We start from the raw sequence: 20084 nt of genomic DNA, 5'->3' as shown, positions 1-20084 counted from the left end.
CCAGTTCATTATTAGAGTCTCGGGTACCAAACTGTAGAAAATTCCAGTATTAATTCCATAAAAGCAGCTTGCCTGCATCATCTGAGGCCAAAAAAATGTTCATGATAGCAGATCACACAGACTGCAATACGACAAGTTCTCCAACCAGACGCGGGGAACCAGGGTGAGTCAGACAGGTCAAGAGGACAGAGGGGGTCTGGATCACTCATGCCAAAGAGAACTAGGGAGAAGGCAAGATAGAAGAGAAGAAGAGATAACAGTGAGGTATGGTCATAGTCACATAGTGTATAGGGTGAATGTATAGTTAGTGAAGAGTGCAAGTAGGGAGTCTGGCAGGACTAACTATGACAGCATAACAAAAAGGGAGAGCCAAAAGGAAACACAGACATGAGGGCCCCCTGGGATGTAAAGCAACCAGTCACTTCACCGCCAACACACTTGAGTGATCAATGAGAGTCAGGAAGACAGCATCTAAAAATATCAGTCCACCTTATGTGTATCTACTGTATATTAAGCTATATAATATAAAATATATTTACCCAAGACAAATCTATTCAAAACTGCTTGGCCAAAAAAATAGGATTTTAGCCTAGATTTAAACACTGAGACTGTGTCTGAGTCCCGAACATTAATGAAAGGCTGTCAATAACTTTGGGGCTTTATAGAATAAGTTCTGTCCCCTGCTGTCATTTTCATAATACGGGGTACTAACAAGCAGCCTGCATCCTTTGATCAAAGTAGGCATGACGGTTTTTAAGACACTAGCAGTTCGCTTAGGTACTGTGGTGTAAGACCATTTAATGTTTTACAGGTCAAAACTAGTATTTTAAAAGCGAAGTTGGTAAAGTAGCCAAAAAATGTACTCAAGTAAGAGTAGCTGTACTTCAAAATAATATTACTCAAGTAGAAGTAAAAAGTAGTCATTACTTCGCCACTATTTGTGTGTGGTCATGTGACTACATGTTGCTGATTGGTCAAACAGAGTCATGTGATTATTGTTATGCGAATTATGCTGCCCAGAGGAAGCATGTAAAGATAAAATAGCAGTGGGCCTTAAACCAAACTGTGGAACACTAAGCTTCACTTGAGAACATGCAGAATAGTCACCACTTAAATCTACCAACTGATGAGGATCAGTCACATAGTATCTGAGCCAGAAGAGGGCCGTTCCCTAATAATTATAATCCCTAGTAATTTAATAACTGCTAATTTAAACGATTTTGGAACATACCCACTGCTAAATCAATAGTTGACTATTTTTAACAGGGATTCGGTTAATGCTGGTACTATCTGCTTAAGAAAACATGTTGGTATACTGTAGGATCAGATAATGATTTTGCAGAAGAGATGAGTGAAAATAGTTCATTCTAGTCAAGTGGAGTAAAATATTTAAGGCTCTAATCCGATATGGTTATCTTGTTATCTGCATCAAGGTTTATTAAAATGTTTGGTTTTAGGCCAAAATCTTTTGCCTAATGTTTACAATTTTGTTATTGCAAAAGGTCATGAAATCCTCACTACTGGATGTTATTGATGTGGTTAATTTTGCTACATTATTAAATAAAAATCTAGGATTATATTTGTTAATTTCTGAAAGAGTAAATGAATGCATTGAAACACTAATAGCTTTTTTCAAAATGCTTTCCTTCTATGCTATTTGAAATACTAACAGTTTAGTTTGACACCATTTACGTTCTACTTTTTTAGGCAGTGTATATACTTAGACACACACATACCGATCAACCATATCTGTACAGTATACTGTAAAACATTTTTCCCAGTATTGTGTAAGTTTCCCTTATGCTGCCTGGGCAACTCTGGTCCCTTGGGGCATGACTCCACAACACACTCAGGGGTACTGAGGTGTCTGACACCAGGACGTTGGCAGTGGATTCCTAGGGGTCTGTAGGCTGTGAGATGGGGAGCCTCTTGTGCATCCCATGGGGACTCACAGCATGTGCTTTTTAGTTAGTTTAAAGTTTTGAGAATGACACAAATATTAGTTTTCACAAAGTTTGCTGCTAAACTGCTTTTAGATCTCAATCAACGTCTGGGCCAAATCCTGACTGATAGCAACCCATTTTTTCATAATCACTTCTTGGAGTTTGTCAGAATTGGGTCAGTGGGTTTTTGTGGGTTTTTGTTTGTCCACCCGCTTCTTGAGGATTGACCACAAGTTCTCAATGGGATTAAGATCTAGGGAGTTTCCAGGCCATGGACTAAAAATTTCAACGTTTTGGTCCTAAGCCACTTAGTTATCACTTTTGCCTTATGGCACGGTGCCGAAATACATTGTTCTTTACCAAACTGTTGTTGGATTGTTGGAAAAAGTTGCTGTTGGAGGATGTTTTTCCTTTATTCTTTATTCATGGCTGTGTTTTTGGGCAAAATTGTGAGTGAGCCCACTCCCTTGGATGAGAAGTAACCGCACACATAAATGGTCCCAGGATGCTTTACTGTTGGCATGACACAGGACTGATGGTAGCGCTCACCTTTTCAAATTCAAATTCAAATTCAAATTTTATTTGTCACATACACCATCATACAGAGTACAATATGCAGTGAAATGATTTTGTGCGACCACAGAGTCGCGACGGCAGCCACCTAACCGGCGCCATCATAGAAGATAAGAAATAGATACATTAGGTTAATGATTGTAAAAAATCCCCTCCCAGACTGTCCTTCGAAAAGGGCAGTGTGCGATCAGGGGTACAAAAATACCTCAGCAACAAGCACATAAAAACATGTAAACACAAGACATAAACATTGCAACGATTAGGGCACAGGGGATAGGAAATGTCCAGTGTAGGCAAACAGCTCCAGTCCCTGCAGCTAGAGAGCGCTGGTCCCGATTCCGCCTGCCCACACTGAAGGGAATAAGCACACGAAGGCGTTGGATATGGGGAAGGTAGAGTGTCTATCTGTAGCTGTTATGTGTGTGCGTGAGTGCGTGCGTATCAGTTTGTAAGCCTGTAACATCCCGTAATAGTCTGCGCCAGGTGTCCTTGAAGGGGGAGGGAGTAGGATTCCAGAGCGTCTCGTTATCTTGGTCTTCGGGGAGTTTATGACTCCAGCCATGGCCTTGAATGCAGTAGCTGGAAAGAAAAAAGGGGCAGCCGAAAAAGAAAATCATATTTTCCAGGTTTCGAACAATATCTGCCAATTTCACAGATATTTAATGTCCATCACTGGTCTGCAGGTCTGTCCAAATCACGTTGCATAGCTGCTAGTCTCTCCAAGATGTTATCCAATTTGCGGTCCAGAACCACAGTCTGATTACCGACAGCTCTCGTCACCACTATTTCCCAGCCAGCCAGTCTCTTGGGGTTGAGACTGACTGCTTTTAAGATTTTTCGATATCCAAGTATCCCACCTAATCCAATCAGCAGAATCCCAGTTATCAGAGTTCCGAATAGGTAGATATCTTCAACGTCCTCCAGAGACAGTGCGGCCAGGCACACAATGCGCCACTTCTCCCAACTGTCCATCGTGAATCCAGCAGCAAACGTCCCAGCAGGACAAGTAGGTTCCCCAGAACCCACATTTCTCGTCGAGAAGATCGTGTCAATTGCATTCAGAGACCAGTTGATCAAATCCATATTCCTTTTTAATTTTCAAGAGCAAGACGAGGAGAGTCTCTAAATAGTATTCACAAGACAGACAAGAGAAGCAAGCGGGGAGAGATAAGGGAGGGAGAGCAGATGCGACCGCCTTCGTCAAGAGCCGAGAGGGAAGAGCGTTTCTGCCTTTTCTTCTCCGGACAGGCCTTTTTCCAGATGCCCCAAACAATCAGAAAGAGGCTGAGAATATGACTTTGCCCCAGTTCTCAGCAGTCCATTCACCATACTTTCTGCAGAAGATCAATCTGTCCCTGATGTTTTTTTTTTTGAAGAGAGGTGGCTTCTTTGCTGCCCTTTTTGACACCAGGCCATCTTCCAAAAGTCTTCGCCTCACTGTGCCTGCAGATGCGCTCACACCTGCCTGCTGCCATTCCTGAGCAAGCTCTGCACTGGTGGCACTCCGATCTCGCAGCTGAATCCTCTTTAGGGGACGATCCTGGCGCTTGCTGGACTTTCTTGGACGCCCTGAAGCCTTCTTAACAAGAATTGAATCTTTTTCCTTGAAGTTCTTGATGATCCTATAAATTGTTGATTTAGGTGCAATCTTAGTAGCCACAATATCCTTGCCTGTGAAGCCATTTTTATGCAACGCAATGATGGCTGCATGCGTTTCTTTGCAGGTCACCATCGTTAACAATGGAAGAACAATGATTTCAAGCATTCTAACCCAATCAGCCTGACATAATGATCTCCAGCCTTGTGCTCGTCAACATTCTCATCTGAGTTAACAAGACGATTACTGAAATGATCTCAGCAGGTCTTTTAATCACAGCAATGAAATGCAGTGGAAAGGTTTTTTTGGGATTAAGTTATTTTCATGGCAAAGAAGGACTATGCAATTCATCTGATCACTCTTCATAACATTCTGGAGTATATGCAAATTGATATTAAAAAAACTTAAGCAGCAACCTTTCCAATTTCCAATATTTATGTAATTCTCAAAACTTTAGGCCATGACTGTATACATTTCTGTGGCATGGAGGCATGGGTAAGCCCTGGGGGCCCATGATCCCTTCACCAGTCATATACTGCCTGGCCAAAAAACTTCCAAAATCTAATTTCATTCAATCACTTTTAGTTTTGATTACACCACACAATGTGGTGGCCAGTTCATATGTGAAAATTATTCCTCATGCTTCCAGAACTACTCTTTTACCATTTGAGCCCTGGAATATGCCTGTTCTATCAGGAAATAAAAGGTCCATTAAAGTGATACTCAAGACCTTCAGTGCATTCAGGTCATCAGCTGATTTAATTTTATTGCCACCTAAGAATGCTAAGCCTAAACCAACTAAAGCAATCTCAGATCAAAACACTGCCTCTAAAGCATGGTGGGTGTATTGCTTTATATGCTTCCCGTCTTTGCCTTAAATCATCAGACCACATGGCCTTTTTCTTTTGCTTCAAAGTGCAATCATGATGCTTCATAGCAAATCCAAGTTTTTTTTCTCATTAGACTTACTACTGTAACAAGTGGTTTTCTTCAGGCAACAATCACAATCCTGAGTTCTCTTCACATTGTATGCACTGAAATGCTCTTCCTTACATAGCCATGGTTTTTACTATTGATTTTCTTTTAATCATGCAACCTCACCAAGTGTCTAAGTGATCTCCATTCATTGATCTCCGTCATTATTTTTTCCTGACCTCATTTTTTCCACAATGTTGATGGTTCAGTACTATCCTTAAAGGTTTGACTTGACCCATCTGCTGTATTTATTTTTGGCCAGGTAGCGCAAATAAATAAGGAAATTGCTAAAACTACTGAAATTTGGTTAAGAACTGTAAAGTGCATTATTCAAACTTGTGAGGATAGTGATAAAACATGAGCCTCATCAAAAACAAATCTTAAATGATCATGATTAGAAATAAATAAACAAAAAACAATTGCAGAACATTTCTGCACACACAATGCAAAAGAAAACTTAAGGGACACAACAGCTATATAGAATTGGTAAAACCTTAGTCTTAAAAGAGAGTGTTGGACTTATATGTTGTTTTGTTTTTCATGTTATCATGTAAATGTCAAGTTTATAGATGGACGTTTGGAATTGCTGAACTCCGGTGAAGGCTTCAATGATGTGTTTGAGGAGGAGATTAATATGGGTGAATATGCTGGTAAGGACACTTTTAAATATACATTTTAGACATTTGTGCTGGTCCATTAGGTATTCTTACATTATACTGGCTGTTTACACTGGAATGTTATCTGATGCCTAGCTGGATTTTGTGTTCTTTTTTGTGGTCAGCATTTCGAGGAATTTACTCTGATATTTAAACATCTAACTTCTACATACATTGTGTGTGTGTATATGTGTGTGTGTGTGTGTGTGCGCGCGCGCACACGTGTCTTAGGGGTTACGGTTTAGTGGAAAAAGTGGAAAATTGGCCATAATTTCCGGAACATAAAAGAAATGGCAAAAAGGCACATACACTGTAAAAAATTTAATGCTGACTTAACTCAAAATTTTAAGACAACTTTCTGCACAGCTTTTTTAAGTTAAGTCAATTTACTGTGTAAGGTCACATGCCTCTCAACTTGTATTCTTTTATTAAGTTTAAATTGTTTTGATAGTTTAAAAGACTTATTAATTTAATAAATGTGAACTTGTAATTTTTTTACATCCCAAGTTTAAAAGATGTTTAAATTTACTGAAGCAGGTTTTTTGTTTTTAATTACCATTTAACACAATAAAAAAGCTGTAACTGCATGCATAAAAGTTTCTTTGAAATTTTGTTTTAAACCAAAAGTAAAATTGCAGCCACATTTCTTAATTGTCAAATAAAATTAAACTAGAAGAAACATGGCAAAAAGGATTTTCCAGTCTTCACAACACAAGTAAAAGGGAACAAAATAATAATATTAATAATAATAATAATAATGATGATGATGATGATGATTAAAAAAAAAAAAAAAACAGCGAGAGCAGCCTCTCCAGAACCAGGGAATCATGTAATGTTGCATTTGTATTCAAAATGCTGAAACATGGCAAAATGCCTATCACAGTCAAAACTGCACAAAAAAGGGGAAATAAGTACAAAATAATAATAGATAGACAAATAGGTAAATAGATTGCAGCTTTTCAAAACTAGGAAATCATGTAAAGTGAATTGTAAGATTACATGCTTTGACTTGTTATGCATCGTCACTTTTGATAAACTTGCAGGAAGCCTCTAATGATGGGAGAAAGATTTTAGAACATGCAATACTGTTTGCATAGAAAAAAAGATGTCCAAGTTTGCGCTTAATTGTCTCAGCATCAAATCTTTCTATATCTTGTTCTCTCAATTCTACATACGCACAAGTCCCAGCTTCAGGTTTACTGTTCAGGACAGGTTCTGTTTCAATCCACGATTTTCTCTGATTCCTTATGCGCTAATCTGAAATCTTTGATGTTATTTTTGTTTTCTTGTTCTATGGATGCTAAAGCTTGAATCTACATTTCTGTAGGGGGCAAAATACGATGTCTTTATTTCTTATGTTTTCCAAGGTGAGAGAAGAACTGTACTTTATAGCAGATTTCATTAAAATAGCACAAGTTTGTTCATGCAGGCTAAATTTATTTGATCAGAAATACAGTAAAAATATGAATAATGTGAAATATCACAATTTAAAACGGCTTTTTTTTAATTGGAATATATTTAAAAAAAAAATTATTGCTGTAATGTATAGCTGTATTTTCTGCATCATTACTCCAGTCTTCAGTGTCACATGATTCTCAGAAATTGCAGGTTTGCAAAGAAATATTCATTAGTCTTTTTTACTTAATTGTCTTAATTAAGACTCAATGAGATCCATCTACAGTAACTTCAAATGTTAACTTACATAAAATTGCAAAGGTTTTTTTGAGGTCATGTGAGGTAATCTGGAAATGCGTTTATCCGTGAAGATATTGAGAGAATGTGTTCTGAAACGTAAAATTCAAAGATTACAAACGCATTTGTATCACAAATACTGTATATTTTGAATAAGAGTTATTAGGAAGTCTTCAAGCTTTTTCACTGTCTAACGTTAAATAAACAATTGCACCAAGCTCTATGTACCTCGCAAAGAATTCCTATACTGTCCTCACAATGCGTTACTCTGCAAAGCTAGACAGCAAGCTAACATAAGAGATGAAACTCCAATAATTCTTCAAGGCTTAACTTGATTATTAAATTTTTTTTAATAACATACGTCAACGTAGCTTTACACATACACACACTTTGTACTAAAGGTAAATCCAAAATAGTGATGTCACTGTCTAAGCAGAGGGATGTTGTGCAACCCTATGGAATATAGTCCACACATGACGAATGAGGTAATAATCAATATTTCAGAATAATTTAAACTCCGATATTGGTGTGTGTTATCTGAGTTTTAATTATTTGACTACAAATCTCACCATCATTCCTCCCAGTGATTATTTCCAGAATAAACTGATATGCCCCCAAGCTGGCTTCTTAAAACTGACTAAATATGAAAAAAAAAAAAAATAAATAAATAAAAAGAGCCGTTTTTTTGAACAGCTCTTTGTAAGGAACGGATCACCAAGATTCCGATCCCCTCAAAGAGCCATAAATTCCATCACTACTACTGCTTGTTTTTTAACTCAACAAAATGGCTAAATAGCCACTAGAGGGCAGTGTTCCTAAAACAATTACTTCAGGATAAAAGTCCTGATAAAACTATAGGAAAAGCAGAACAGTGCCATATAATAACACTCATTTATGTTAAGAGAATTTCTACTAAGGATTTCGCTATAAATATATGCACTTACCAAAGTTTAAAAGGTACAGAGCCCTGGAAGTCACCTAGAGGAGAAAAAAAACAATCTATGCCAACGGTCTATGCCAGTCATCCTTTCCCACGACTTTTTAAGCTGTTCCCTTAGTTTAACTATCCGTGCGCTCAAATTTTGTAATCTGTACCCACAAATTCATAAGTGTGTGCACACACTTTCGCAATCCGTTCCCACAGGTTTATGCAGACTACTTTTAGAAGAACAGGAAGCTCCCTGCTACGTGTTAATGCATTTTATTATATATTGTTTTATTGTGGATTAATTAAACCCCATTTATTAAAAACGTGTAATACATCAAACTGACTTAACTGCATGCTTACAATGAGATATCTCTAGCTATCAGTTGTAGCAGCTTTGAAATAGAATACTATGCTTTAATATATTCAAATTCAAATTTTATTTGTCACATACACAGTCATACACAGTACGATATGCAGTAAAATGCAGTAAAATGCTTGTACGACCGCCAGTGAACTAAAAAAAGAAATATGAAAGAAAATTTAACTAGTAAAATAAACTGTACAAGTAAGGGCATAATAAAAATATTACAAAATATAGAAATACAGTATAGGAATATGGGGGGGGAACTATATATATATATATATATATATATATTTTTTTTTTTTTTTTTTTTTTTTTAAGTGGCAATGGCCGTGCAAATATGCATGAAAAGTGACTTGAGAAAGTGTCATGTGCAATGGTCAGATATATGAAAATGTATTGCATGAGTGTGTCCATGATTGTCCAGTCAATGTCAATGTTTAAAAAAATATTACTCCTGTGTGGTGGTGTGATTGAGAGACCTTATCGCCTGCGGGAAGAAGCTCCTCCTCAGTCTCTCTGTGTTGGCCTTCAGGGAGCAGAATAGAAAGAGAACAGTCCATTGTTGGGATGGCTAAGGTCCTTCACAATCTTCCTGGTCTTGGTCCAGCACCGCTTGCTGTAGATCGAGTGCAGGTCAGGGAGCTCGGTGCGGATGATGCGCTCAGCTAACCGCACCACCCTCTGTAGAGCTCGTCCTTCCTGCATGGTGCTGTTTCTAAACCATGTCGTGGTGTCTCACGTCAGGATGCTCTCTATGGTACAGGAGTAGATATTCCTGTGCACCTTAGACGGCAGTCTGAAGTCTCTCAAGCATCTGAGGTGGTAGAGATGCTGCCGGGCCTTTTTCACAACGGCGTTGATGTGACAGGACCATGACAGGTCCTGTGTGATGTGAACACAGAGGTATCGGAAGCTGTCCACTCTTACCATTGGGCTCCTGTTAATGATGTGGGTCTGGTAGTTCCTCTCCTGCTTTGTACTAAAGTCCACTATCAGCTCCTTTGTCTTGCTGACGTTCAGGAGGAGATTGTTCCTCTGGCACCAGTTCTCCAGATTTCCAATCTCCTCCAGGTAGGCCGTCTCATCGTTGTTTGTGATCAGGCCGACCACGACAGTGTCGTCAGCAAACTTGATGATGGTGGTGGAGTTGGTAGTGGCCACGCAGTCGTGGGTGTACAAAGAGTACAGCAGGGGGCTCAGAACACAACTCTGGGGGGCTCCAGTGCTGAGAGTGAGTGAGGCTGAGACATGTCCGCCCATCCTTACTGCCTGTGGTCTGCCAGTCAGAAAATTGGAGATCCACTGACACATTGATGAGCTGAGTCCCAGGTGCTCCAGCTTGATGATGAGTGTGAAGGGAATTATGGTATTAAATGCAGAGCTGTAGTCGACGAAAAGCATTTTAACATAATTCCCTTTTCTAGTGTCCTAGCGCCGCTAGCATTAGCATTGCTAGCGTCTTTAGCTGCAGCCTCGAAGCGAGCATAGAGGTGTTCACCTCATCTGCCAGAGTCGCGTCCGCGTTCGTCATACCGGTTGTTGGTGTTTTATAGTCCTTAATTGTCCTTAATCCCTGCCACAGGCTCCTAGAGTCACTCTGTTGGAGTTGTGACTCTATTTTTCTACCGTAGCGCTGCTTCGCTTCTTTCACCGCCCTCCGGCCGTTGTATGACGCAGCCTTGTATGGTTCCATGTCCCCCGACGCAAGTTGTAGGCAGCGGTGCGAGATCTCAGAGCGTCGCAGATGGTTTTATCCACCCACAGCTTCTGGTTGGGAAACGTTCTAATAGTCTTTTTAATAGTCTTTTTCTCCACGGTATCATCTGCTAGTTTCCTGATGAATCCCACAACCGCTTCCGTAAACACGCTGACGTCATTATCGGAGCTGTTTCGGAACATGTCTCAGCCTATTCCTGACGCCGGCTCGTTTCCCTCGTGGCCGCTGCTTCACGTCACGTCCATTGTTCTTCCTCAGGATCTCACTCGGCCAGCTTGGATCCGGAGTTAAAATCGTCGAATTGTGAGTACATTGTACGCCAATAGAAACAAGGGTGTCAATGGTGGTAATTTTGCCGATTTTAAAACACTGAAAACTAACTTAAAAAACAAAAACAAAGAAAAGGTGGTCGGAGCAGTCGTGACGGCAGCCGACTTCACCGGCGCCATCATTTAAGTACACTTATCATAAAATAATTCAGAAATGCTTTATTTTTAATAACCTGTCTTATTTACTTTTATCTTTTTTTTGGGGGGGGGAGCTTAATAGCATAATAAAATTACTAAAAGAAGTCTTCATGAAAAGCTTAAAAGCATAATAAAATTACTAAAAGAAGTTTTCTACTACTACTTGTACTGCTAGTACAGTTATTGTTACATTTAGGGTATGCATTTAAAGTAAGCTTTTATCCAAAATACTAAAGAGGAAGAAAGCAAAGCAATTAGTCAAAAGCTGGTCATAATATACAATGCCAGGTTTATTCAATATTATTATTATTATTATTATTTTATTAATAATAATAATAATAATAATGTGCTGATTATTACAAGATTTTAATGCAAATTATTCTTATTACATTGTAGTATTCTATCTCAAAGCTGCTACAATAGATCTCTAGAAAATCACTGTAAGCATGCAGTTAAGACAGCTTATTAAGTAACTACACTTAATAATCCACAATAAAACAATATATAATACGATTCATTAACACATAGCAGGGAGCTTCCTGTTCTTTTAAAAGGAGTCTGTGTACAAACCTGTGGAAACGGATTGCGAAAGCGTGCGCACGGAATACAAAATCTGAGCATACGGATAGGTAAACTGAGGGAACAACTTAAGAAGTCGTGGGAACGGATTATTAAAATGGAGGGCACAAATTACAAAACCGTTGCCACTGTTTTTTTTTCTCCTCCAGGTGACTTCCAGGGCTCCGTAGAAAGATGAAGTTGTCCGTTAAACACGCTGCTAATCTACATGATGTTTAAAATGCCCGCAGCACCCACCATGTATGCGCCTGTTCAGCAATTAAAACTTAGTTAACCTAAGAATTTTTTATGCACTTGTTTTTATTAGTTCAGTCAGCTTTTTCATGTCTTATTGTACAGATTACTGAAAAATACTCATTTTGCCGACATTTTGCTAGTTAAAGTTTTAATAGTGCACCTTTCCTAAAAGCATAACTATGTCAAGTTGTCTAGGTGCATATATAGTAACAACATCGTATCAAAAAGAAAGTGGGTTTTATTGTCATATACAGTGGGTACAGTAACTATTAAACCAGCAATCCCAGGATGCTAGGGCTAGCACTTATATATAAGGCAATGTAATTTACATTGTTGCTGTATTTTTTACATTGTGGCTGTGTTTTTTTTTTTTTTTTTCCTTTGGATTGATATTCAATAAAACATTTCAATGGAAATTTTTTCCAGCGCAAGTTGAATGTGTGTATCTGTTTGTGTGTGTGTGTGTGTGTGTGTATATATATATATATATATATATATATATACATATATACACATGGTATATATACACACACACACAATATGTGTGTTTTGTTTTATACAGGTAGTGATAAAGTATACCATCAGTGGCTTCTCACATTTAAGGTTGGTGTACATCTTTATTTATGTCTCTATTTTCTGTACTTCTATGTTGATAACTGGCTTCTTTTACAGAAAGGAGGGGGAGCCATCTTTAACACTGTGAAGACAAAAGCAAATCCTGCTATGAAAACTGTCTACAAGTTTGTAAGTCTAGTATTTTTGTAGATAGCTTTACCGTTCAAGCACAATGTAATACATTGTTAATAAATAGTCTAAATATTAAAATGGTGGCAGGTAGCTACACTCACCTAAAGGATTATTAGGAACACCTGTTGAATTTCTCATTAATGCAATTATTTAATCAACCAATCACATGGCAGTTGCTTCAATGCATTTAGGGGTGTGGTCCTGGTCAAGACAATCTCCTGAACTCCAAACTAAATGTCAGAATGGGAAAGAAAGGTGATTTAAGCAATTTTGAACATGGCATGGTTGTTGATGCCAGACTGGCCGGTCTGAGTATTTCACAATTGGATCTTCTGGGATTTTCATAACCATTTCTAGGGTTTACAAAGAATGGTGTGAAAATGAAAAAAACATCCAGTATGCGGCAGTCCTGTGGGCGAAAATGCCTTGTTGATGCTAGAGGTCAAAGGAGAATGGGCCGACTGATTTAAGCTGATAGAAGAGCAACTTTGACTGAAATAACCACTCGTTACAACCGAGGTATGCAGCAAAGCATTTGTGAAGCCACAACACGCACAATCTTAAGGCGGATGGGCTACAACAGTAGTTACCACTCATCTCCACTACAAATAGGAAAAAGAGGCTACAATTAGCTCACCAAAATTGGACAGTTGAAAACTGGAAAAATGTTGCCTGGTCTGATGAGTCTCGATTTCTGTTGAGACATTCAAATGGTAGAGTCAGAATTTGGCATAAACAGAATGAGAACATGGATCCATCATGCATTGTTACCACTGTGCAGGGTTGTGGTGTAATGGTGTGGGGAATGTTTTCTTGGCACATTTTAGGCCCCTTAGTGCCAAGTGCTACCTGAGCATTGTTTCTGACCATGACCACCATGTACCCATCCTCTGATGGCTACTTTCAGCAGGATAATGCACCATGTCACAAGGCTCGAATCATTTCAAATTGGTTTTTTGAACATGACAATGAGTTCACTGTACTAAAATGGCCCCCACAGTCACCAGATCTCAACCCAATAGAGCATCTTTGGGATGTGGTGGAACAGAAGCTTAATGCCCTGGATGTGTCTCCATCAACTGTTAGATGCTATCCTATCAAAATGGGCCAACATTTTTAAAGAATGCTTTTAGCACCTTATTGAATCAATGCCATGTAGAATTAAGGCAGTTCTGAGGGCGAAAGGGGGTCAAACACCGTATTAGTATGGTGTTCCTAATAATCCTTTAGGTGAGTGTATATCATATATTTCTATGTGAAGCATAGGTTGACACATGAAAGGGATTGTTTTTGTCTGTCTGTTTCAACCCATTCATCAAAATTTAATCTGAACTTAACTGAAAAAAAATCTTTAAACGTGTTTAAAGTTTTTTATATAAATGTTTTTTTGTGTGTGTTTTTTTTTTTCTTTTTTACCAGTTGAAGGATTAGTTATGTGCCACAAGGTGGAATTTTCTTTTTGCTGTAAAAGACAACCACTGAATGTAGTCTTAACTATTTTAGCTATTTGGGTTAACTTCCCACTTCACCCATTCCTCTCTAACATCCCTGCCTTCCTAACTAATACAGCTGGCTTGTATAGTTGATGTTAAATACTATAGATGCACACTAGATATTTCATTGTGTTGCCTTTGTGCGAAGCAGAGGCGACACATAGGGATCACTATGCGTCTTTGTCATCCATCATTTTCATACACTATTTACAGTTCTTCTTGTACCATTCATTGATTGAACTTTTACAGCACCTTTATTAGGATACATATTTGTGCAACAGCTATTTCATTTGCATTATGTTGACACATCCTCATAATTTCTTTTCAAAAGGCTGAGCAATACAATTAGTCATCTTTTTACCTACATAAAAAGTAATTTGTGTTAAAATAGTATTTACAGAATTTGTAATGATTTTAAAAATATGAAAATTACCATAAGATTTGCTGTACTGTTTTTTTGGCAAATTTGTAGTCATTTAGTAAAGAAGTCCCTAACTTTATTCTAATACTGTATACTTTATTTTCAGGATACATGCTGTCAGCTAATTTTTAAACATTGTATGATGGCTTATTAATTCCTGAAATTCATTTCGCTCCTTGGTGGGTTTTGTTTTATATTTCACATGTCAATGTTTCTATTTCTTCCTGTTGTCTGTCTTTTGCAGGCAAAAGACCATGCCAAAATGGGCATCAAAGAAGTAAGAAGTCGTCTTAAGCAAAAGGTATACGCCTACGTTTTGACTTGACAGAAACAGACACACGATCACACCATAATCCTTTGAGCCTGGTGTGACTTTTTGTAGGAGATGACTGAGAACAGCACGTCCAGCAGCAAAGATGACTTTACGTCCACCCATTCAGGTTCTACACAAAGAAAAGATCCACACACATGGGAGCAGAAACGACCAATTACAGTTCACTGTGGACAGGTAGGTGTTTGCGTGTTCTATATTTCAGTCAATTATCTCATAAAACCTGGTGTTTAATGCTCCTGTGACCAAAAAATTCAGCAAGCAGCCAGTATTTTATTATTATGACAATTAACACAATTCCCAAAGCTCAACAGAAAAGACAAGGAAAAATCCATTTAAATTCATGCTTTGCGGTGTGTGTTTGTGTGTTTTGCCAGCTGGATCATTAAATCTTTCTCTGGTTATGGCCAGCAGAAAAAAATATGGACACCATATAAACAATAAAGTAAAAAAAATGATTTAAATACTAGTTCTAACTAGATCAGGCAGTTCTAATTTATATTTTTCATGGGCAATATGAGCATTTTATGTGACTGTGTAAGTATCATAGTATAATGCACTTTTTTAGGAGTGCATAATTTAGTACTGGATGTTTTATGGCTTCAAAATTTTCAATACATTACCAATTAATATTTGGCATACTGTTTACTCTCCCTTATGTCTTAGTCTTGTACATGAAGGCCATGGTAGGTGTTTCGCGATTCCCAACCAGTGCCCAAACCCCAGCCACTGGAGGCAATGCCAGTCCTAAGCCCGGATAAAATGGGCTTGCGTCAACAAGGGCTGTGCCAAGTTGTTGTGCGGACTGGGTATTCCGCTGTGGCTCCCCTTGCCGGGAGCAGCCGAAAGACCAACAACAACAACAGATGTTCAAGGGAGTGTTTAAGAGGATACAATGTTTGCTCTTAACCTCCTGGAAGAGGCAACAGGCTCCAGGCTAAATTACTAACATCCCTTCCCAGAGCAAAAGTTTGTTGCCCAGGATGAGCTTTTTTCTTGTCTCGTGAGACTGAATTGGGCTGTCTCATTACAAGCTCGACTTTGTCTTTTCTATTTCTCTTAACCCCCACTTAGGAGAAACAAAGAGAGATAACTGAGACACAACCCAAGACATACTTGAGAAACATTTGAGAAATCTGAGATGTACATGAAAAACAACTGCATTTGAAGGAGAAGCAAATGAGCCATATATAAGACCATAATGAGAATAAAGCTATGTATAAATGAGATGCATGAAACACTGCTCATAATCGATTCGTTGTGTCGCGCGATGCGGAGACATTTGATAATTAAACAAAAACTAGTGGAGCGGAGTGAACACACTTGATCTCGCGCACTGATTTCGGCGCTTATAGACAGGGCGGAGCAAAAAAAAAACGAGCGGAAGTAGAGGAAGGATACATGGCGGAGGCAGAGAAATCCGTAATCGGGTAGTCATCTCTCCTGTTGGGTCTTACTGCGAGTCTCTTACTGGTATAATTAACATCCGTGCACATGTGTACCGTTTACTATAACACTGTGACCACGTGTGTGCACATAAAATATATTTTGTTTTGTGCCTGTATGCGTGTGTGTACAGCGCGCATGTAAAGCAGAAGCAAGTCTCATTAGAGACGTTAAAAATCCATTTTCTGCCTGCTCTTTGCCTGCTGTGTATGTGTGTGACACACACACACACACTTTCTCTCTGCTCTACAGAGAAACACTGCTCTGTCGCGATTCTTTTCAAAGGTAAAGTGCAGGTTAATTTTTTTTTTACTTTACAGCCGTGATTCAGCAGTGTGTTTTTAAAAGTTAAATTTGGTTTACGAGTGTTTTGAAATAAGAGCCCACTTCTGGAACGATTTATGCTCGTAGTCTTAGGTTCCACTGTTTATATTTGGCAGATGTAAAGCATACATGTTTGTTTTTTTTGTTAGTCCATTTTTATTTTATTTTATTATTATTATAACAGATGATGTGGTGCTTTGGGGAACATTTTCCTGTGTTTTCTTTGTTGAGAATTTTTGGTCTCCTGAGGTGCCATGCTTCTGAAAAGAACTCAGTTAAAGTAAAATGTTTCTAATTACAAAAGTAAGCTGTTTAATTTTTAGGCATGTATATAACAGTTTATTAATTATTTTTTTACCACAGACTCTGTTGTTTTAACTTACAGTCTGACTTCTTGTCAATAATATTTCATTTTAAATTCAGCGCGAAAACGTAAAACCCACCTTCACCGTCCGCTTTGTCTTTTTGGTCGTCTTCTTTATTTGATTTGCAGCCGACAAAGTAGGTGGTGTGATGGATAAACAGTTTTTGGCTGACTTGACCCCGAGGCCTGGCGATGCTCTGCACATTACTCTAACACACTGGCCACTTAAACATTTGCAGGCTTAGAGCATGTGTGGGAGAAATTGTGGAAAAGTATATAAGAATCTACACTAGGGCTATTCTACATTTATTCTACTATTTCTACATTGTGGAAAAGTATAAGAATCTACACTGGGGCTATTCTACATTTAGTCAGCCACAAATTGTGCAAGTTCTCCCACTTAAAAATTACCGGTCTCTCTCATCTTTTTATCATAGGTATACCTCAACTATGAGGGACAAAATAAGGAAAAAAATCCAGAAAATCACATTGTAGGATTTTTTTATGAATTTATTTTTTTTTTTTATAAAATTGTATCTTAATATTCAGTTTTATACCCTTTTCTGGCAATGACAGTGGTCAAACGTTTTTTTGTAAGTCTTCACAAGGTTTTCACACACTTGCTGGTATTTTTGGCCCATTCCTCCATGCAGATCTCCTCTAGAGCAGTAATGTTTTGGGGCTGTCGCTGGTTAACACAGACTTTCAACTCTCTTCAAAGATTTTCTGTGGGGTTAAGTTCTTTTGACTGGCTAGTCCACTTCAGGACCTTGAAATGCTAACTACAAAGCCACTTTTTTGTTGCCCGGGTGGTGTGTTTAGGATCACTGTCATGCTGAAAGACCCAGCCACGTTTCATCTTCAATGCCCTTGCTGATAAAAGGAGGTTTTCACTCAGAATCTCACTATACATGACCCCATTTATTCTTTCCTTTACACGGAGCTGTCGTCCTGGTCCCTTTGCAAAAAAAACAGCTCCAAAGCATGATGTTTCCACCCCCATGCTTTACAGTAGGTATGGTGTTCTTTGGATGCAACTCAGCATTCTTTCTCCTCCAACCACAAGAAGTTGAGTTATTACCAAAAAGTACTATTTTATTTTTATCTGACCATATGAAATTCTTCCGATCCTCTTCTAGATGATCCAACTCTCTGCAGCTTATTCACTAGGTCCCTCTGTGTGGTTCTGGGATTTTTGGTCACAGTTCTTGTGATCATTTTGACTCCACGGGGTGAGATTTAGCGTGGAGCCCCAGAGGGAGCTCGCCGAGGGAGATTATCAGTGGTCTTGTATGTCTTCCATTTTCTAATAATTGCTGCCACATTTTATTTCCTTTACATCAAGCTGCTTACCTATTGCAAGTTCACTCTAGTTTTCCCAGCCTGGTGCAGGTCTACAATTTTGTTTCTGGTGTCTTTTGACAGCTCTTTGTTCTTGGCCATAGTGGAGTTTGGAGTGTGACTGTTTAAGGTTGTGGACAGGGGTCTTTTTCACTGATAACGAGTTCAAAAAGATGCCATTAATACAGGTAACGAGTGGAGGACAGAGGAGTCTCTTAAAGAAGTTGTTACAGGTCTGTAAGAGCCAGAAATTTTGCTTGTTTGTAGGTGATCAAATATTTATTTTACCGAGGAATTTACCAATTAATTTATTAAAAATCCTACAATGTGATTTTCTGGATTTTTTTTTATTTATTTTGTCTCTCATAGTTAAGGTATACCTACAGTAGGTGGACAACCAGAATGGTTATTACCGTCGCACTCACTGCCATGGGAAAATGGCAGCAGCCAAAATAAATCAGTCGCATTTTAAAATCATTCATGAAATGACCACTAGGTGGCGCAAAGTGACATTTTTCACTCTATGCAGTTTTAAATAGCATTAAGTAATTTAAAAAGTCTTAACAATATGCTGTATCCAAGAAATATTACAGTGATTGTAATTTTCACATCTGAGAACTTTATACAACAAAAATGAAAAATCTGAACCAGAGATATTGATATTTATTGTATAATAATGAGTCAAAAAAACGAACATTGGTTAAATGTTATTTGGACAGACGATCAAGTTCACTAGCTGAAAATTTTATTTGTACAAAGAATGAACTGTTATAAAGCCTATCTCTGTTCGTATCTGTTTATTATTTTAAAAAATACATTTAAAAATACATCAAACTTTAAATATAGAAATTACTATAGGTAAAATAGACTTTCAGAATAAAACATTACAATAACTCAAAAAAGATGCACTGTGGTGTTTCTGTAAACACATCATTCGGTAGTTTATGCTGGGTCAAAATTCTAGGTTATTTCGGGTACTTTAAACACGTTGTGTTGCTTATGTTGGGTCAAATGAGATATAGGGAGTAATTTACAGTGGTTACTTAATCGGAATGTAGGTTCTACCATCGCGGCGCTAGGCGGTAGCATTTGGCTTTGTGCGTTTGCTGGCTTTTACCGCTAAGTGCCGCTATATAACTACAGACTGACGCCTCATGCCTTAGTTCATTTTCTGCTGGATTAATGAGACACTGCACGAACTGCACGTAGTAGCGGATAAAATCAAGTAAAACATTGTAGTTAAACAAATTTATAATCACAGAATTAAAACTACAGTACAAATGTAGAATTCAAATTAAATTAAATCTTATTAGGATCTAATTTAAGTGCACCTAAATAAAAGTAGAGTCTTAAAAAGGCTATGTAGCCTATATGGTTTTACTCTATAGTTTTTGCACATTAATCTGACAGTGTTTAAATTTTATGGTCATTTAGTTTCATTTATTTCAGTTAATAAATCTACTACAAATTTAAAGAACACAAAATATAAGATGACACAAGACCCTACACGTGTAGCTTTTCTAATTACACATAATAAAATAAAGGCTCAGTGTGTTAACGTTTACGTTGCTTAAATTCGATCCTAAAAATACTGAATTTAATTTTAATTATAAATTTGTACTGTAATGTTAATACTGTGATTATGAATTTGTTTAATTACAATGTTTTACTTGATTTTTTCTGCAACTACGTGCAGCTCTAGACGAGCTGTGGCTCATTAATTCTGGAGAGAACGAACTGATGCCTGAGGCGTCAGTCTATAGTTATATAGCGCCACTCAGCGGTAAAAGCCAGCAAACACACAAACCCAAATGCTGTCGCCATGCACTGCGACGGTAAAAGTAACATACCGCTTGTCCAACTACTGTATGCTGAAAATTACAGGCATC

General features: G+C 38.1%; 1 protein-coding gene across 6 annotated transcripts in view; it reads left to right on the top strand.

Annotated features, from left to right (window-relative positions):
* The window catches only part of dennd1a (DENN/MADD domain containing 1A), a 199299-nt gene that overhangs the window by 127255 nt on the left and 51960 nt on the right, over positions 1-20084 (top strand). For all 6 annotated transcript variants that reach the window (XM_053478387.1, XM_053478386.1, XM_053478388.1 and 3 more), the window contains 5 exons: positions 5651-5738; positions 12291-12331; positions 12401-12472; positions 14634-14690; positions 14772-14897. In XM_053478387.1, coding sequence (XP_053334362.1) covers positions 5651-5738; positions 12291-12331; positions 12401-12472; positions 14634-14690; positions 14772-14897 — 384 coding nt within the window. The remainder of the gene's footprint in view (positions 1-5650; positions 5739-12290; positions 12332-12400; positions 12473-14633; positions 14691-14771; positions 14898-20084) is intronic.

Source organism: Clarias gariepinus, chromosome 19 (assembly GCF_024256425.1).
Source record: "Clarias gariepinus isolate MV-2021 ecotype Netherlands chromosome 19, CGAR_prim_01v2, whole genome shotgun sequence".
NCBI lineage: Eukaryota > Metazoa > Chordata > Actinopteri > Siluriformes > Clariidae > Clarias > Clarias gariepinus.
The sequence above is the reverse complement of the archived record's forward strand: the minus strand, read 5'-3'. Positions and strand labels throughout refer to the sequence as shown.